This window comes from Triticum aestivum, chromosome 1D (genome assembly GCF_018294505.1).
Source record: "Triticum aestivum cultivar Chinese Spring chromosome 1D, IWGSC CS RefSeq v2.1, whole genome shotgun sequence".
Taxonomy (NCBI): Eukaryota; Viridiplantae; Streptophyta; class Magnoliopsida; order Poales; family Poaceae; genus Triticum; species Triticum aestivum.
In genome coordinates, this window is record NC_057796.1 from 13,209,004 (window position 1) to 13,229,888 (window position 20,885).

At 50.2% G+C, this 20,885-nt stretch overlaps 1 protein-coding gene across 1 annotated transcript; it reads left to right on the top strand.

Moving 5' to 3' along the window:
* The first annotated feature begins 18,361 nt into the window (after window positions 1–18,361).
* Window positions 18,362–19,862, top strand: LOC123162960 (ervatamin-B-like). The gene is made up of 2 exons (XM_044580728.1): window positions 18,362–18,910; window positions 18,991–19,862. Exons 1-2 carry the CDS (start codon window positions 18,388–18,390, stop codon window positions 19,584–19,586), a joined length of 1,119 nt encoding a protein of 372 aa, XP_044436663.1. The 5' UTR covers window positions 18,362–18,387; the 3' UTR covers window positions 19,587–19,862.
* Window positions 19,863–20,885: the final 1,023 nt, after the last annotated feature.

The window sequence follows — 20,885 nt, forward strand, 5'->3', positions numbered from 1 at the left end:
CCAGTCGCCCCCCGCCTCCTTCCTCCTCTGGCCGAACAGAGGCGGGGCTCCGGCGATCGACGCCGGCGAACGGCGGCTCCCCACGGGGCCCCGAGGGCAGGGATGGATCCGCCCTTCCAGGGCGGTCCTCCCCGTGGTCGAAAGGTTGGCGGGGATGCAGGGAGTCGCCGGCGGCGAGCTTCGCGACGGACGGCGTTTCGGGAGCAATTGGGGGTTTGGGCTCCGGTGGTTTCCGGTCGAGGCTGACGCGTTGGGTGGCTCCGCACGGTCTAGGAGAGTCTAATGGCGGTGCTGGAAGGGCAGCGGAGGCTCAGCTCGCGACGCACGGCACCGGAGTGTGGCGGCGACCGAACCAGCCGGAGACGAGGAAGAAGGCCTCTCCTCATCGATTGCCGACTAAGGGAGCCCTAGGGGGATGGCTTGAGGTTGCCTGGGTTCTTGGAGGAGCTCGGGGTCCCTTTTATAGCGGTTGAGGTCGGTTCCGACGGCGGCCGTGGATAGGATCGACGGTGAACCGCCGTTCTGTAGCTGCAGGGCGACGTGGCGGCGACGGGCGCTAGTGGACGAGCTCGCGGATAAGCTTGGACTGCTCCAGAGGCGAGCTGGCGAGCGGCTGTGGCTCGGGCGGCGCCGTCCATTGCGGGGGCCTGCCGCCAAGGGGCTCTGACGGCGGCGCTGTAGGGCGCCAGGGGGAAGCTTGGAGCGCTCTGGTGTGTGGACGAGGACGGGCGTGGCTCTGCAGGCGAGCAAGGGCCATGGGCGGGACGCGGTGGCTCGAGTGCACGCACGTGCAAAACGCGCGCTCTGGCCGTGCCCAGAGCATGCACGCTAGGTGTTCGACGTAATGACAATGCGTGATAGAGGGTTCCAATCCACATGGGGTTTAACAGTGTGGAGCTATAGACTAGTGTAGAGCCCTGAGACATGCTGGTTTGGTCACGGGATCAAGCCCACAATGCAAACTAAAAACCAAGCCAAAACTGGCCATGCACACAAGGTGTTTGACAGAATGCTATGGGCATCTAGGCATCTCTTGGGGTGGCCAAAAACTCCAGATCCTAGTCTCTTTAGATGATAGAGAGGGTGGCAATGTTAGTTGGGCAAAACCAGAAACTTGTTAGTGCATGTTTTTGAGAAAACCAATTCTGGGCAGAAACTGAAGGCTATAATTGCATGAACCAAAAATACTCCAATGGGTCCACTCTCCTGGACTTAAGGGTTTTGCAGGGTGGACTATAAGCAAGAAAAAGAATCATGGGCAACAGAGCAAACAAAAATAGAGTTGCAGTAGAAAATGCCAAACTGGGCCAGAGAGCAAAAGAGGATGATTTGCTCAAATTTTTTCAAAGAACAGTCATGGGTTTTTACATAAAGTAGAATTATATGCATCTACTGACATGTCCAAACACTTGGAAGAATTTTTAAAGAAATATTTAAATAGGTTGTAGTGCAAAATTATCAACTGGACCAGATTTGAAAATTTGGTGTAGAGCTCAAAATCTCCAATGACCAAAAGATATTTTTGCATAAAAGTGATGTGGAAACATCACATGACATCCCCAAATTTTGGTTGAAATTTTAAAGAAGTATTTGAAAGGGTTACAGTGCAAAAGAGGCTCCATAACTTATGAAAAATCATTTTTAGAAGAATAAAGCTCAGGAAAAACAATTATGCAAATAAACCCACTGATAAAAGAAATGTTTTCTTGAGAGGGTATACAAGTCCAATAATATTTTTGGAAGGTTTTCACTTCGGGTAAAAACTTCACAATATCAAAGAAAAGAGAGGTTTTGAAATCAAAAGATAAATCCAGAAAATAAAAGTTTAATTTCCTGGCAAAATTTTAATAAACAAAATATGGTTAAATTTTTGGGGTGTTACACAGAAGTTCACTAGTTGACATATTTCTTGTAGTGCTGGCACAAGATACAATAACGCTACGGATAGTGCCAAAGACGAAGACAATCCCCTCCAGCCAGGCTTCGAGCGGGAGGACGGGCAAGCTAGCCCTATGGAACAGGCAGCAGACGTATAATCAGAGGATGACAATTACATGCCCCTCTCCGAAGACGAGGTGAGCCTCAGCGACGAAGAAATTATCATGCCTGAGGATCCCATCGAGCAGGAGCGCTTCAAGCGCCGGCTTATAGCCACAGCAAAAAGCCTGAAGAAAAAGCAACAACAGCTTCAAGCTGGCCAAGATCTGCTAGCGGATAGATGGACTGAGGTCCTAGCGGCCGAGGAATACGAACTCGAGTGCCCAACCAAAAGTTACCCAAAGAGCAGGTTGCTCCCAACTCGAGGAGGAAGCATTAAAGCCTGCACTACAAGCGTATGATGCGGCTGACCGGCCACCTCGTGGCCGAGACAAAGCGGCATATCAGCCCGAAGTCCAGCCCGCACCTTGTCGCCAGTCAAACAAAAACACCAAGGCCCGGGGCAACAAGCAGGACCTGCGAGACGTATTGGAAAACAATGCAGGACATACAAGATCGATCTACGGATCACGGGGACGCGCCCCAACGCGTGACGACGACCATCACGCCGGATATACTAAAAGCAAATCCGGCCGGGCCGAATACAACAGACAAGACTCGTATAACCTGCGACGTGACATAGCCCGGCATAGAGGCGCCGCACACGCCCTATTCTTCACTGATGAAGTAATGGATCACGAATTCCCAGAGGGATTTAAACCCGTGAACATTGAATCATATGATGGTACAACAGACCCCGCGGTATGGATCGAAGATTTCTTCCTCGACATCCACATGGCCCGCGGTGACGATCTACATGCCATCAAGTACCTCCCACTAAAACTCAAAGGACCGGCTCGGCATTGGCTGAATAGCCTGCCGGCAAACTCCATTGGCAGTTGGGAGAATTTGGAAGACGCATTCCTTGACAACTTCTAGGGCACTTATGTGCGACCACCGGATGCTGATGACTTGAGTCACATAACCCAACAGCCAGGGTAATCAGCCAGGAAATTCTGGACTCGGTTCCTAACTAAAAAGAACCAAATTGTCGACTGTCCGGATGCCGAGGCCCTAGCGGCATTTAAGCATAACATCCGCGATTAGTGGCTCACCCGACACCTCAGCCAAGAGAAGCCGAAGTCCATGGCAGCCCTCACGACACTCATGACCCGCTTTTGTGCGGGCGAGGACAGCTGGCTGGCTCGCAGTAACAACACATCAAGAAATCCTGGCAATTCAGATGCCAAAGATAGCAACGGCAGGCCACGTCGCAACAGACACAAGCGCCGCAACAACGGCGACAACGCCAAAGACACGGCAGTCAATGCCGGATTGAGTGGCTCTAAATCCGGTCAGCGGAAAAAGGCGTTCAAAAGAAGCAATCCGGGCCCGTCCAGTTTGGACCACATACTCGATCGCTCGTGTCAAATTCATGGCACCCCCGATAAACCAGCCAACCACACCAACAGAGAATGCTGGGTGTTCAAACAGGCTGGCAAGTTGAATGCCGAAAACAAGGAAAAGGGGCTGCGTAGCGACGACGAGGAGGAGCCCCGGCCGCTGAACACAGGAGGACAGAAGAAATTTCCTCCCCAAGTGAAAACGGTGAACCTGATATACGCAACCCATATTCCCAAGCGGGAACGGAAGCGTGCACTAAGGGACGTCTATGCAATGGAGCCAGTCGCCCCAAAGTTCAACCCACGGTCTTCTTGTCCGATCACTTTCGATTGCAGGCACCACCCCACCAGTATCCGTCATGGCGGTTCTGCCGCGTTGGTTCTTGACCCCATCATTGACGGATTTCGCCTCACTCGAGTCCTTATGGACGGTGGTAGCAGCCTGAACCTGCTCTATCAGGATACAGTGCGCAAAATGGGTATCGACCCCTCGAGGATCAAACCCACAAAAACCACCTTTAAAGGTGTCATACCAGGTGTAGAGGCCTGTTGCACGGGCTCGATCACACTGGATGTGGTCTTTGGATCTCCAAACAACTTCCGAAGCGAGGAGTTAATCTTCGATATCATCCCCTTCCGCAGTGGCTATCACGCACTGCTCGGACGAACCGCATTCGCCAGAAGTTGATCTATCCGTATGGAGGAGCACACTGCGGCCCTCGCAGCAGAAGTGCAAAGCAGCCTTCTGAGACAAACCGCCAATTCGGCGATAAAGCCCCTGGACACCTTCAAGCGAGTCCCGAGTACCCTGCAACAGGATCGCCCGGCACGTTCAGAGCTCGCCTAGCAATTCGGCCTCCGTCATAGTCCCAGTCAAGCGGCGAAATTTGCGCCGCGCGTACATAATTACGCACTCAAGATACCATGGGCATAGGCGGAGGCACGACTATGGCACGGCCACAATGCGGCTCAGCTGCCTCAGGGCCCGTATATCTTTATCATTTTTTCTCTTTCAGGACCCTATTCTCTAGAAGCCCTTTCCGATAGCCTGATTATCGGACCCATTACGGGAAGGAAATACCAAGGAAGCAAGAAGCTCTGACGTACAAGGGAATCCCCTGGTGGTCTCTGATAACGATCGCTATACCTGTTTTACATACCCATACGCAGCTTGCCCTTGGATAGGACATATCAAATAGTCCTATTTTTTGCTTATTATACTACTTGTATACATACGCTTTGACGTATCATTTAAATAAAAATGTACATCGTTAGCTTATTATTACATTTCTTCATCTTTTTCCTTGTCTGCTTATTTACGACAAATTGCACCCGTACATTCTGATACGTCCAGTGCGCCAGGGGCTTCAGTGTACCCCATAACACGGCATGAAAAGCCCGAACACTTTCGACAGTGCGGCACCCATAACTTATAGCATTATATGCATCAGCCCCGAATCATGTCTTGGGTCAATAGATGGGTTTGCCCGGCTCCCATGTTTTGGTACCTTATGTTCCGCTATATCGGCTAAGGTAGCACCGGTAGTACTACTGCGATTGTGTCCCGGTTTTTCCGGACGAGCAGCTCAGTAGAGAAAGCCGAAAACTGACTCTCATGATGCGGCGAGAGCTGGTCGCTGTTCGAGAGGCCTCAAATCCTTAAAGATTTTTGCCGCTTAGGGCGAGGAGTCGGCCTTGTCCGATTTAGGCGTACATAGCGACCCAAGTTCGGCCTTCCGAATACTAGGGGCTTCGCCAAAATTTAAAATTGTAGACTTCTATGGCTAAGTGAGAGTGATAAAGCTTTATAGTCCGATTGCCTGGTTCGTTGTGCTGAACACCTCCTTCGAAGGACCCAAAACTGGGATAAAGAGTGATCAGGTTTATCCCGAACACCTCAGTACTAGTTACATAGGGGCAGAAGCCGACGACTAGCCAACTCTCAGATTTTATAAACGGTCGCACAGAAGGTAATATTTTAAATCAACAAGCGTTATATAGCGCACATGAACTCGTTTTCATCTTACAGGATCACATGAGTACATTCGTTCAAATATTACATCCTTAGCACATTGCTCCGCCACAAGGCGAGCACCCTTCAGGACACTGTCATAATACTTTTCGGGGTGGCGATGCTCCTTGCCCTCCGGCGGCCCCTCCTTCACCAGCTTTTCGGCGTCCATCTTCGCCCAGTGCACTTTCGCACTGGCAAAGGCCATGCGCGCACCTTCAATGCATGCAGACCACTTTATGACTTCAAACCGTGGGCAGGCATTCACAAGCCGCTTTACCAGGCCGAAGTAGCTACCAGGCAGGGGCTCGCCAGGCCACATCCGGACTATGAGACCCTTATGAAGCTCGACCAGTTGCTTCAACTAGTCGCTCAAGGGAATCGGATGTTTGATCCCAGTATACTGAGACCAGAACAACTTCTCCATCGAGCTCCCTTCCTCGGCACAGTAGAACTCTGCGGCATCCGATACGCTGCTGGGTAGATCTGGGAACGCTCCTGGAGAGCTCCGAATTCGGGTAAGTAAAAGGAAAGTTTCCTTCACATGCTTGCTTTGCATAATGAATGCCTTACCCACCGCTATCTTCTTGACCCCCTGAATTTCCTGGAGGGCCTCTTGGGCTTCGGCCTTGGCATTTTGTGCGTTCTCGAGGGCCTTCGCAAGCTCGGACCCTTGCATCTTAGAGTCACGCTCCAAGGACTCGTATTTGTTGACAAAATCCTGGAGCTCTTGCTGAACCTCGCCGACTCGGGCCTCTTGCTTCTCGCGCTCGGTGCGCTCCTTGGCCGCTCTGTCTTCGGCCTCGGACAGAGCCTTCTTCAGGGCTGCCACTTCGGTCGTGGCCCCTAGCAAAATTCATGACGATCCTATGATCTAACAACAACCTTCTTTTTTTTCTTTATCAATATACGGACGGGGTATCACTTACCCTTGTTCTCTTCGAGCTGCCTCTTGATAAGGCCGAGCTCTTCCTTGGACGGCTCAAGGTCCCGCTTCAGTCCGGAGACCTCCGCAGTACGAGCGGCAGCGGCCAGCAGCGAAGCCTGCTTTTTCACATAGACATATTCTGATTAGACTCCTGTGATTATTATTTGATCCTCTATTCGGCCTGTCTTTGCGAACACCAAATAGAGCATCAGGGGCTACTGTCTATGCTGTAACATTTTCTCATAATTTGACTACTTACCTCAAAGCCTATTAGGAGGCTGGCACAGGCTTCAGTCAGTCCGCTTTTGGTGGACCGAACCTTCTCGACCAGCGCACTCATGATAGTGCGGTGCTCTTCGTCAATGGAAGCACCGCGAAGCGCTTCCAGCAAGTTGTTTGATGCCTCCGGATGGACAAAGGCCATTGGCACAGACGGCTCGCCCCCCTTAGCGAGGGGTCGCCTGACAGAATCCGGAACCACTGGAGGTTCCGGCGCAGTATCCGGCTGGGGGCCAAACTTGCTGCCCCCGTCATTAGAGCCCACGGGAGTCTTGCCCCCCATGCGCCTAGCATCTGGGATGTCACCGTGGAGCGCCTCCAGAACTATCTCCCCTTGGTTCAGTGCCCTTTGAGACAACACCTCGACGTCGTCCGTAGGGCGGGGGGAGGTGGCGGTCGGGAGTGAATCGCTGTTCATCACCGACTGGCCCAAAGACTCATCCGAAGAGGACACGTCGATATGGGCTATGGATGGACTGCATGATCATGTTCAGCATGATAAGACGCAATAAAACAAAACATACCAAATCTATTATGGTATCCGGATACTTACGACTTCCCCAGGGGCTTGTCCCTGGGCAACCACTCCTCGTCGCTGTATGCGGCTGTTGTGGAGTAGTCCGGAAGGAGGGTCCTTCCCTTCTTGGAGCCTTAAGCCTCCCCAGATTTGGCGGCCTTCCTTTTCTTGCGAGAACTTTCCTCTTCCTCCTCCTCGTTTTCGTGGGAGGAGGGCGCCTCGGTGTTATCGGACGATGAGTCCGATACGACCTTGCGCCGGAGACCTTTCCTGGTCCCCGCGGCCTTCTTCTTGGCCTTCTTATCCAGTGCCTCCTAGGGCGCCGGAACCAGCATCTCCGTTAAGAGAGCCTCTGCTGGATCTTCGGGTAGAGGGGCCGGACAATCGATCCGCTCCGCTGTCGCTACCCAGTCCTGTTAAAATGGCGTGGAGGCTCAGATCCCTCACACGATTATACTGGGGAAAGGAATATCTTGTGAGATATAAAGAGCTTACAGGATTGGTAGGGCGCTCTGCGCTGAGTCCGCGATCCTCGGTAAGGGGAGGAGGTACCTCGGCGGCCTTGAACAGCACCTTCCAGACGTCTTTGTGCATCGTGTCGAAAAGCTCTCGCAGTGTGATGTCTACTACACAACCTTCTTCTTGTAGACGTTGTTGGGCTCCAAGTGCAGAGGTTTGTAGGACAGTAGCAAATTTCCCTCAAGTGGAGGACCTAAGGTTTGTCAATCCGTGGGAGGCGTAGGATGAAGATGGTCTCTCTCAAGCAACCCTGCAACCAAATAACAAAGAGTCTCTTGTGTCCCCAACACACCCAATACAATGGTAAATTGTATAGGTGCACTAGTTCGGCGAAGAGATGGTGATACAGGTGCAATATGCATGATAGATATAGGTTTTTGTAATCTAAAAATATAAAAACAGAAAGGTAACAAGGGGTAAAAGTGAGCGTAAATGGTATTGCAATGCTAGGAAACAAGGCCTAGGGTTCATACTTTCACTAGTGCAAGTTCTCTCAACAATAATAAGATAATTGGATCATATAAATATCCCTCAACATGCAACAAAGAGTCACCCCAAAGTCACTAATGGCGGAGAACAAAAGAAGAGATTATGGTAGGGTACGAAACCCCCTCAAAGTTATTCTTTCCGATCAATCCATTGGGCTATTCCTATAAGTGTCACAAACAACCCTAGAGTTCGTAGTAACATAACACCTTAAGACACACATCAACCAAAACCATAATGTCACCTAGATACTCCAATGTCACCTCAAGTATCCGTGGGTATGATTATACGATATGCATCACACAATCTCAGATTCATCTATTCAAACCAACACAAAGTACTTCAAAGAGTGCTCCAAAGTTTCTACCGGAGAGTCAAGACGAAAACGTGTGCCAACCCCTATGCATAGGTTCATGGGCAGAACCCACAAGTTGATCACCAAAACATACATCAAGTGGATCAATAGAATACCCCATTGTCACCACGGGTATCCCACGCAAGAAATACATCAAGTGTTCTCAAATCCTTAAAGACTCAATTCCGATAAGATAACTTCAAAGGGAAAACTCAATCCATTACAAGAGAGTAGAGGGAGAGAAACATCATAAGATCCAACTATAATAGCAAAGCTCGCGATACATCAAGATCGTACCATCTCAAGAACACGAGAGAGGGAGATCAAACACATAGCTACTGGTACATACCCTCAGCCTCGAGGGTGAACTACTCCCTCCTCGTCATGGAGAGCACCAGGATGATGAAGATGGCCACCGGTGAGGGATCCCCCCTCCGGCAGGGTGCCGGAACAGGGTCCCAATTGGTTTTTGGTGGCTACAGAGGCTTGCGATGGCGGAACTCCCGACCTCTTCTGTTCCTCGAAGGTTTTAGGGTATATGGATATATATAGGCGGAAGAAATACGTCAGGGGAGCCACGAGGGGCCCACGAGGGTGGAGGGCGCGCCCCCCTGCCTTGTGCCTCAATTGTTGCTTTCCTGACGTGCACTCCAAGTCTCCCGTATTGCTTTCTTTCGAAAAACTTTTCCGAAGGTTTCATTCTGTTTGGACTCCGTTTGATATTCCTTTTCTGCGAAACACTGAAACAAGGAAAAAAACAGAAACTGGCACTGGGCTGTGGGTCAATAGGTTAGTCCCAAAAGTAATATAAAAGTGCATAATAAAGCCCATAAACGTCCAAGATGGATAATATAATAGCATGAATACTTCATAAATTATAGATACGTTGGAGACGTATCACATCGTCTGGTGCTCGGCCGGGTCAAACTCCCACATATTGAATGCCCATCTTTGACACGGGAGGATTCAGCGGAAGAGCATGACTTGGACCACGTTGACAAGCTTGATTTTCTTGCTTATCATATTCTTGACACAGTTTTGTAGTACGGTCAGCTCCACCGACGAACCCAAGGATAGGCCCTTCTCTTTCTAGGAGGTGAGCCGCATGGGGATGCCGGATCGAAATTTCGGGGGCCGCCACCTAGTTGGTGTCACGCGGCTCGGTGATGTAGAACCACCCCGATTGCCACCCCTTCATGGTCTCCATATAGGAGCCTTCGAGCCAGGTGACGCTGGGCATTCTGCCCACCATGGTGCCTCCGCACTCCGCTTGCTGGCCGACGACCACCTTTGGTTTCACGTTGAAGGTCTTCAGCCATAGGCCGAAGTGGGGCTTGATGCGGAGGAAGGCCTCGCACACGACGATAAATGCCGAGATGTTGAGGATGAAATTGGGGGCCAGATCATGGAAGTCCAGCCCGTAGTAGAACATGAGCCCGCGGACAAATGGGTGGAGAGAAATCCCAGTCCGCGACGAAGTGGGTGAGGAATACAACCCTCTCACGGGGTTCTGTAGTAGGGACGATCTCCCCCGCGTCTGGGAGCCGGTGCGCGATGTCTGCGGCCAGGTATCCGGCTTCCCGGAGCTTTGTAATGTCCTCCTCCGTAACGGAGGAGACCATCCACTTGCCTCCCGCCCCGGACATGTTTGGAATGGTTTTGCGAAGAAAATGAGAACTTGGGCGCTGGAGCTCAAGTGCGCGAGAGTGGATGAGCAGGGAATAAGAAGGCGTGGGTGAAAAAGAGGAGTCCTTGTCCCTTTATAAGGGTAGTAGAAACTGTGCGCCTCCCTACTTGCCCCGTAAAATCGCTTATTCCCCAAGCGCCGCGATTGATGGCGCGGTTGGGTTACCCACACCCGTATTGATGAGAATCCCGTGATAAGCGGACACGATCTCTGCTTCGACAAGACGTGCCAAGAAAACTGCCTCGCAATATGTGCAGTAGCTGGTTGAGAAAAACGGTTTGAATAATGACCGGGCCGTGGCGTAATGTCATGCTATGAAATTTGTCGGCAGATTAGATTTGTGGAGTATTATACTCTCTACGGTGGTATGTGGAATTTGTTTTACAGAGCCAGACACGATCCTTGTGTTCAAAATCTTCTATGGAGTATTCGGAGGAGGAACCCGCCTTGCAATGACGAAGACAATCTGCGCGCCGGACTCATCGTCATTGAAGCCCGGTTCAGGGGCTACTGAGGGAGACCCGGATTAAGAGGTCCTCGGACAACCGGACTATGTACTTTGGCCGGACTGTTGGACTATGAAGATACAAGATTGAAGACTTCGTCCCGTGTCCGGGTGGGACTCTCCTTTGTATGGAAGGCAAGCTTGGCAATTCGGATGTGTAGATCTCCTCCCTTGTAGCCCCCTCCGGTGTCTATATAAACCGGAGGGTTTAGTCCGTAGGACAACGACAATTATAATCATAGGCTAGCTTCTAGGGTTTAGCCTCTACGATCTCGTGGTAGATCAACTCTTGTTATACTCATATCATCAAGATCAATCAAGCAGGAAGTAGGGTATTACCTCCATCGAGAGGGCCCGAACCTGGGTAAACATTGTGTCCCCCGCCTCCTGTTACCATCCGCCTTAGACGCACAGTTCGGGACCCCCTACCCGAGATCCGCCAGTTTTGACACCGACAGTCACCAAGGTAGAGTTCTATAGAACTGTGTAGTGTGCTTGAGACCAAGAATGCCCTTCCCTACATATTATTGAGTCCCCTCCATGCGTGCCTTTTCCACTCAGTCTCCCCTCATACCGCGATTGAGGGGGCCCAATCTTCTTAAGGCCGGGAATGAAGTCAACACAAAACCCAATGACATCCTCTGTTTGATGGCCCATGGAGATGCTTCCTTCTGGCCTAGCACGGTTATGGACATATTTCTTTAGGACTCCCATGAACCTCTCAAAGGGGAACATATTGTGTAGAAATACGGGGCCCGAATGACAATCTCGTTGACTAGATGAACTAGGACGTGTGTCATGATATTGAAGAAGGATGGTGGAAACACCAGCTCGAAACTGACAATACATTGCGCCACATCACTCCTTAGCCTTGGTAGGATTTCTGGATCGATCACCTGCTGAGAGATTGCATTGAGGAATGCACATAGCTTCACAATGGCTAATCGAACATTTTCCGGTAGAAGCCCCCTCAATGCAACCAGAAGTAGTTGTGTCATAATCACGTGGCAGTCATGAGACTTTAGGTTCTAAAACTTTTTCTCGGCCATATTTATGATTCCCTTTACATTCGACGAGAAGCCAGATGGGATCTTCATACTGAGCAGGCATTCAAAGAAGATTTCCTTCTCTTCTTTCGTAAGAGCGTAGCTGGCAGGACCTTCATACTTCTTTGGAGGCATGTCGTCTTTTTCGTGCGAACGTGCAGGTCCTCCCGTGCCTCCGGTGTATCTTTTGTCTTCCCATACACACCCAAGAATCCTAGCAGGTTCACGCAAAGGTTCTTCGTCACGTGCATCACGTCGATTGAAGAGCGGACCTCTAGGTCTTTCAAGTAGGGTAGGTCCCAAAATATAGATTTCTTCTTACACATGGGTGCGCGTCCCTCAGCGTCATTCGGAACAGATAGCACGCCGGGACCCTTTCCAAAGATTACATGTAAATCTTTGACCATAGCAAGTACGTGATCACCGGTACGCATGGCGGGCTTCTTCCGGTGATCTGCCTCGCCTTTGAAATGCTTGCGTTTCTTTCGACATTGATGGTTGGTCGAAAGAAATCGACGATGCCCTAGGTACACATTCTTCCTGCATTTCTCCAGGTATATACTTTCAGTGTTAGCTAAACAGTGCGTGCATTCGTGGTATCCCTTGTTTGTCTGTCCTGAAAGGTTACTGAGAGCAGGCCAATCATTGATGGTTACAAACAACAACGCATGCATGTTAAATTCCTCCTGTTTGTGCTCATCCCACACACGTACACCGTTTCCATTCCACAGCTATAAAAGTTCTTCAACTAATGGCCTTAGGTACACATCAATGTCGTTGCCGGGTTGCTTAGGGCCTTGGATGAGAACTGGCATCATGAACTTCCGCTTAATGCACATCCAAGGAGGAAGGTTATACATACATAGAGTCACGGGCCAGGTGTTGTGATTGCTGCTCTGCTCCCCTAAAGGATTAATGCCATCCGCGCTTAAACCAAACCATACGTTCCTTGGGTCACCTGCAAACTCAGCCCGGTACTTTCTCTCAACTTTTCTCCACTGCGACCCGTCAGCGGGTGCTCTCAACTTCCCATCTTTCTTACGGTCCTCTCTGTGCCATCGGATCAACTTGGCATGCTCTTTGTTTCTTCACAGACATTTCAACCGTGGTATTATAGGAGAATACCACATCACCTTGGCAGGAACCCTCTTCCGGGGAGGGCTCGCCGTCAACATCACTAGGGTCATCTCGTCTGATCTTATACCGCAATGCACCGCATACCGGGCATGCGTTCAAATCCTCGTACGCACCGCGGTAGAGGATGCAGTCATTAGGGCATGCATGTATCTTCTGCACCTCCAATCCTAGAGGGCATATGACATTCTTTGCTCTGTATGTACTGTCGGGCAATTCGTTATCCTTTGGAAGCTTCTTCTTCCATATTTTCAATAGCTTCTCAAATCCTTTGGCACGCACAGCATTCTCTGCCTTCCATTGCAGCAATTCCAGTACGGTACCGAGCTTTGTGTTGCCATCTTTGCAATTGTGGTACAACCCTTTTTTGTGATCCTCTAACATGCGATCGAACTTCAGCTTCTCCTTTTGACTTTCGCACTGTCTCCTTGCATCAACAATGGCCCGGCGGAGATCATCATCGGGCACATTGTCTGGTTCCTCTTGATCTTCAGCTTCCCCCGTTGCAGCATCACCGTATTCAGGGGGCACATAGTTTTCATCGTCCTTTTCTTCTTCGTTGTCTTCCATCATAACCCCTATTTCTCTGTGCTTGGTCCAAACATTATAGTGTGGCATGAAACCCTTATAAAGCAGGTGGCTGTGAAGGATTTTCCGGTCAGAGTACGTAAGACTTCGTATTCCCACATATAGGTCATGGACAGCACATAAAACCATTCTACTTGTTTGCCTCAGCCACTTCGAGAAAACTATGCATGCCCTTAATGTACTCGAAGGTGTGTCTGTCACCGTGCATCCATTGTCGGTTCATCTGCGTGCATTATATATAATTAAGTGTGTCAAAAACCATCACAGAACATCATGAATAGATAAGTGACTAAAATAATATAAGTTCATCATCACATTAAAACCAAAGTACATACATAGTTCTCATTGAACAACATATAACTCTCCAGATCATCTAATTAAACCATACATTGAAACTATGTAAAACATTTCAATGCAACAACAAATGCGATCATAATCGCAACCAAGGTAACAATTGATCCAACGGCATAATGATACCAAGCCTCTGTATGAATGGAATATTTTCTAATCTTTCTAATCTTCAAACGCATTGCATCCATCTTGATCTTGTGATCATCGACGACATCCGCAACATGCAACTCCAATATCATCTTCTCCTCCTCAATTTTTTTTTACTTTTTCCTTCAAGTAATTGTTTTCTTCTTCAACTAAATTTAACCTCTCGACAATAGGGTCGGTTGGAATTTCCGGTTCACATACCTCCTAGATAAATAAAATCTATGTCACATTGGTCGGCATAATTGTCATCAACAATTAATAAACCAAATATTTATAAAAGATAATATATACCACATCCGAATCATAGACAGGACGAGGGCCGAGGGGGGCGGATACCAAAACCATAGCACTATATAATAACAAGCAACAATAAAAGTAAGAAAATTAGACAAGTATCTATCTAATAATACAAGTAAGAATTTTTTTTCTTTTAGAGAGAAGATAAGAACAAGAGGCTCACCACGGTGGTGTCAGCGGCGAGATCGGCGCGGGCGATCGACGGCGGTGAAGACGGGGACGGGACTTGACGGACCACTAAACCTAGACAAATCTCGAGGAAAATGGAGGTTGGAGGTCGAGCTTCAAGAGGAGAAAGCTTAACTAGTGTGGCTCGGGCATTTCATCGAACACCTCATGTGCATAGGAGGTGAGCTAGAGCACCACAAAGCTCTCCCCTCGCTGGCCAGAAAAAACAGAGCAGTGTGGAGTGCTCTGCTCGCCGGCGATGGGGCACCTCATTGGTCCTGGTTCGTGGCTGGAACTGGGACTAAAGGCCCCCCTTTGGTCCCAGTTCCAGACCAATGTATGTGGGCCAGGAGCGAGGACCATTGGTCCCGGTTCGTGTCTGGAACCGGGACCAAAGGGTCCAGATGAACCGGGACCAATGCCCCACGAGGCCCGGCCGGCCCCCTGGGTGCACAAACCGGGACGTATGCCCCATGGGTTCCGGTTCGTGACTGAACCGGGACTAATGGGCTGGCCAGGCCCGAACCAAAGCCCTGTTTTCTACTAGTGTAACACTTCCAGAACCACCTTGGATCTCCAACACCCCGGACGTCTAGTCTAATGTGGGACAACCTGGTGATGCCATCGCATGACCTCTCGGAGGTTGACGCGCTTTTCGATGAAACGAGATTAAAGACGCGGTTTTTTACTTCCCTCTGTCAAAGCATCGGGCCCAGATGGTTTCAGTGGGGCCTTTTTCAATTCCTGTTGGGAGATCGTTAGGCGAGGCGATCTTGCTGCAATCTTACAGCTTGCAAACCTCCGTGGTGACCGTGCTTCTCTCATCAACTCGGCGAACATCATTCTGCTCCCAAAGAAAGCTGACGCCCGCGTGGTAGGGGATTACAAACCGATTAGCCTCATTCATAGCGTTTCCAAGAACTTCTCCGAACTTTTGGCCAACATGCTAGTTCCAATTCTGCCCACGCTGGTATCCAAATGTCAAAGCGCTTTCATGCAGAAGCGCTCCATACACGACAACTCCACGCATGTTCGGAGCCTCATCATAGACCTACACCATTGGAACATCCCGACCTCTTCCTCAAGCTTGATATTTCAAAGGCCTTCGACTCTGTCAATTGGGTGTTCCTATTGGAGGTTCTTCAGCGTCTGAGGTTCGGTCAGCGTTGACATGACTGGATTTTCCTGTCCTTGTCCTCTTCATCGTCAAAGGTCCTTCTTAATGGAAACCCGGGCAGAAAATTCAGACACGTAAAAGGCCTACGCTAGGGCGACCCGCTATCACCGATGCTATTCATTTTGGCCATAGACACACTGCAGCAGATCCTTCGACTAGCCTCCCAGCAAGGCATTCTCAAGCCCGTCTGTGCGCTCTCAGCGAGATGCAGGATATCTCTATATGCGGATGATGCGGGAATTTTTGCAAACCCGAACAAGGAAGAATTACGTGCAATTTCTGCTATCCTCTCGATCTTCGGGAAGGCTAGCGGCCTAATTACAAACTTGTTCAAGACCGAGGTCTTCCTGATCCGATGTGGCGGCATTGATCTCCAAGATGTGTTATCCGTCTTCCCCGCCAAGATCGCTACCTTCCCGGGGCATTACCTGGGGCTTCCCTTACACTATCGCCGACTGCGAGGGATCGACCTGCAACCATTCATGGACAAGATTGCTGGCAGACTGCCTGGATGGAAAGGAAAGCTGCTTAACAAGCTTGGCACGGTGGCCCTAGCTCAGTCAGTCCTCACGGCCATGGCGACTTTTCATATCACCGCCCTCAACCTATCAAAGGGGATCCTACGGAAGACTGACAAAATCATACGCGCGTTTGTCTAGTAGAAAGAGGACCATGCTCAGACCTCGGGTGGGCAATCCCTGGTTAACTGGAAGACTGTCTGTCGCCTGAAGCATTTGGGCGGTCTTGGAATTATGGACCTGGAAAGATTTGTCCGATCCCTTCGCCTTCGTATCCCCTGGCTTCGATGGACGGACCCTGAGAGGCCATGGGTGGGTACTGAACTGCCGTGCGACCAAGCTGATCAGAGCCTTTTTCGTGCCTGCACCACCATCTCGCTAGGCAATGGGCAAAAGGCCCTTTTCTGGCATGACAACTGGAGCGGAAGAGGTCCTCTCCAATTCATTGCCCCAAGCTCTACAAGATTGCTTCCAGAAAGAATAGATCCGCGCGCAGCGAGTTGATGAAAGAGAACTGGATCAGGATGGTGGCCCGCCTTCAGACCTTGCAACAACTACGAGAATTCGTGTCTCTATGGGTGTGGGTTAGCCAGACAACCATGTTGCCTGCCTATGAAGACCGCATCTCTTGGAACCTAACTACCAATGGTGTCTTCTCCTCTGTTTCGGCCTATGGGGCGCAATTCTTCGGCTCTCACCCTAGGTTCGACACCACCAAGGTCTGGTCCTCCCACGCCGAGCCCAAGTTTAAATTCTTCACCTGGCTCACCCTCCATGGAAGAATCCTCACAGCGGACATGCCCGCTCTGCGTGGTTGGCCACATAATCCCAGGTGTCTGCTATGCCTTCAAGAGCCGGAAACGGCAAATCACCTTTGTAAGGATTGTCCCTTCTCGGTCGCTGTCTGGAACCAGGTGAACTCATGGCCGAGCGAGGGTCATCCGACCTCTGGTTACCTCCCAGAGCCAGGAAATATGTCGGATTGGTGGGACATGATGCTTGCAAACCAATCAAAGCAAGTGCACCGGCGGCGCAGCGGGAGGATAATCTACACCTTATGGTCAATCTGGAAGGAAAGAAATAGGTGTGTTTTCACTGTACTATGGGTGACGCACCGTGAGGCACAATGTTGGCCTTCGAGGCAATTAAGCAACGAGAGTTGGCGTTTGCTGGGGCATGCCAACAGTGGGTATTGGCTAAGCTAGCTGTTGGTGTGTAGCGTGTACCGGTTTTTGGTGGTTTTGTCACCTTCCCTATAAAACGTGTGCCACTCTGTACATCGCGTTTTTCGCTCTTCTATAAGAAAAGGCAATGCTCCTGCCGGTTTTTAAGAAAAAAAGCTCTAGGTGCAGGCTTGTAATTTAACTGGTCATGTGATTATATATATGGCACCGCTTGGAACCTCGAAGGGGCACCAATGATGGAGACACGTAAAATGAAAAATGATGGAGAATTACTAGCAAACTCTCGTATATCTTAGCTTAATCAGTGCGATACAGTTTCTTTCAAATGCATGGGTCCGCTTGTCCATGGGCATGATCCACGAGGGAATAAAATAAAAAGAAAACCATGTTTTCTAGTAATTCTCACTCCATCTTTTCTCTAAAAAAGTCTCACTCCATCCGGGTTTACTTGTCTCCTTGTTTTTATGATTATATTTTGACCATAAATTTAACACATAAAACATAAGTTATGTGAAGCAAATATAATATCAATGAAAATCATATTAAAATATGAATTCAACAACATAATTTTTGGTGACATGTATTAACATTTTGCTAGCCTAATATGTGCTCCATGTTTGGCCCAAAATACAATAAGGACTAAGAAAACCAGACGGAGGTAGTACAATTGAGAATTCTGTTTGGGTCTATAATTGTGATATACGGGCAAATAAAAATCACATGGCCATGCCATGTACGAGCATGACATGGGCCATGGAGAGCAATCATCATATACTAACACCATTGCCTTCTAATTTTCCTTGATGTGTATATGTGTAAAGAAATTAATAATGTTATCGGTAGCTGTAGATATACCCGGATAAAAATTATATAGCCATGCCACGTACGAGCATAGCATGTGAGCAAACATCACATAATTAATGACACCAATGCCTAACAGTAGCATGATGTGAGGTGTAGCTCCTCAGTCCACATCATGCACGCCGAGCTAATAATTGGCATCTCGGCGGCCACAGCCTCCTGAGCTTAATATCCCCCACTATATAAACGACCCATGGAACTGAGAACCCTCGCCACCATCACCAAAATCAAGTGTTCTTGCATCAACACATGGGCATGGCTCCCCTCTTCCGCTCGTTGCCCCTCCTCGTCCTCCTGATCGCCCTGTCCAGCACCGCATTGCCTTCCTCCCGTGCTACGTCCAGCGATGGAGACAACCATGACCTGCTGATGCTGGGTAGGTTCCACCTGTGGATGTCAGCGCATGGCCGGTCATACCATAGTGCCGCCGAGAAGCTGCTGCGGTTTGAGGTGTACCGTCGCAACGTGGACTTCATCGACGCCTCTAACAGGGACGCCGAGAGGCTCGGCTATGAACTCGGTGAAAACGAGTTCACCGACCTCACCAACAAGGAGTTCATGGCACGGTATGTCGGAGATGCTTATGGTGGCGCCAGTGCTGGTGATGATCTCATCACTACTTTGGTCGGAGATGTCACGGAGGGGGTGATATCATCCAAAAACTTTGTCGAGGAGGATCGTAATTTGACGATGACTGCCTCTGACCCTCCCCGGCAGTTCGACTGGAGGAAACATGGTGTCGTCACCCCTGCTAAGCAACAAGGGGCATGTGGTAAGCAATTTATATGGCATGCATGCGTGTAGTTACTGGTTACACACATGAAACCACCTTGTTGCACAATATTGCTGTAGGATGCTGCTGGGCATTTGCTGCAGCTGCGACGGTGGAGAGCTTGAACAAGATAAATGGCGGGGAGCTGGTAGACCTGTCTGTGCAGGAGCTCGTGGACTGCAGCTCGGGTGTCTTCAGCTCGCCATGTGGCTACGGGTTTCCCAAGAGTGCACTTCAATGGATCAAATCAAAAGGCGGTCTCCTCACGGAGGCCGAGTACCCCTACTTGGCCAAGCGAGGCAGATGCACAGTGCAAGACGCCGCCCGACGCATCGGCAAGATCACCGGCGTCCAGGAGGTGCAGCCGGGGAGCAGCGAGAGCGCGCTGGCGCTGGCCGTGCTCGGGAGGCCGGTGGCCGTCCAGATCGACGGGAGCGGCCCCGTCCTGCAGAACTACAAGTCCGGCGTGTACAAGGGGCCATGCGCCACCAGCCAAAACCACGTGGTGACGCTGGTCGGCTTCGGAGTCACCGGCGCCGGAGAAGAGTACTGGATGGCCAAGAACTCGTGGGGGGAGACGTGGGGTCAGAAGGGCTTCTTCTTCGTGCGCAGGGGAGCCGACGGGCCCCGCGGGCTGTGTGGCATCGCCATGTACGGTGCCTACCCCGCCATGTAGTTAGTATATCGGCATATTGTCTGCGCGCTGGGTATATATATGACGGGTAGCGTAATGTGCAACTAAAATAAGCTGCATCAATGCATTTGCACGCACATCCTGGCTGTGCGAATGATGATGACACGGATGGATGGCTGGATCTATCCTAAATTACTTTGGCACCGTATCTACAGATGGTACGATACAGTACTATTTATATGTGTGTAGTCCTACGTGGGTTGTGATGTGTCTGTTTTGTCAGGTGTACATGTTTGAAATGTAAGTGCAAGTTCTTAATAATAGGGAAACGTTTGCCTACGGCAGTCCGGCCCAAGCTTCGGCCGGACTCTTCGCTCGCTCCCAACACCCCTCGCACACCCACCAACGCCAGGGAGCCATGCGTCTTTGCCGGCCCACGCATATCGCTCCTCCTTATCCTATCTTCTTCTTCCTCCCGCGAACTGTCTCTCTCTCCCGATGCGTGCTGCCATGGCCGCGCTCCGCCTCACTATCTCTGATCGTCGTCGCAATGGCTGCGCTCCGCCCCTCTCTCTGATCCTCGTCGCCATGGCCGCGCTCCGCCTCTCTCTCTCCCATCATCGTCGCCATGGCCGCGCACTCTCCTCTCATTCTCCCCATGCTCGCCCCATGGCCTCCTCCTTTCTCCACCCGCCCCCCCCATGGGCACGGCTAGTAAGCTTTTCTTTTCCACCAGTCCACAAATGTTGCATCCAACGCTCACATTTTTTGCTGGAACTCGCGGGACTGCGTGTTGCATCCATGGCCATGGCTGTGAGCTCTTGTTCAGGGAGGAGGCCATGTTTTTTCTGTTAATGAAGCTGCACCTGCCGCGGGCCGCATGTTGCCACTGGCATTATGTTTTGCTGGAACCAGCAACGCCATTTGCTGGAACCGTCTATAGATTTTGCTGGAAGACGAGGTCGACGGCCGCGACGTTTTGCTGGAACCAGCCAATATGGATGCTACAACCAGCGACGAATAAAGCTACTACTGGTCACTCTTTTTACTGCAATCGTTCATGGTAGCTGCCACCCTGCGACGGCGGCGAAGTCGTTTTGGTTGCAACCATCGTCGTTTTTTGCTACCACCGAAGATGTTTTTTGCTACATCCATTTACTGTAGACGAGATAGTTTGCAATACAATAGACGTTGTATTGATGGGGTGCTGGTGCACGTATATATAATTACAGGGTAGGCCTCTACCTCAACTATACAAGACTAGAAGGTGGGACACAATTTCAATATACATGAAACACAAAATACATACTCAACACCCCCCGCAGTCGAAGCGTTGCCAGA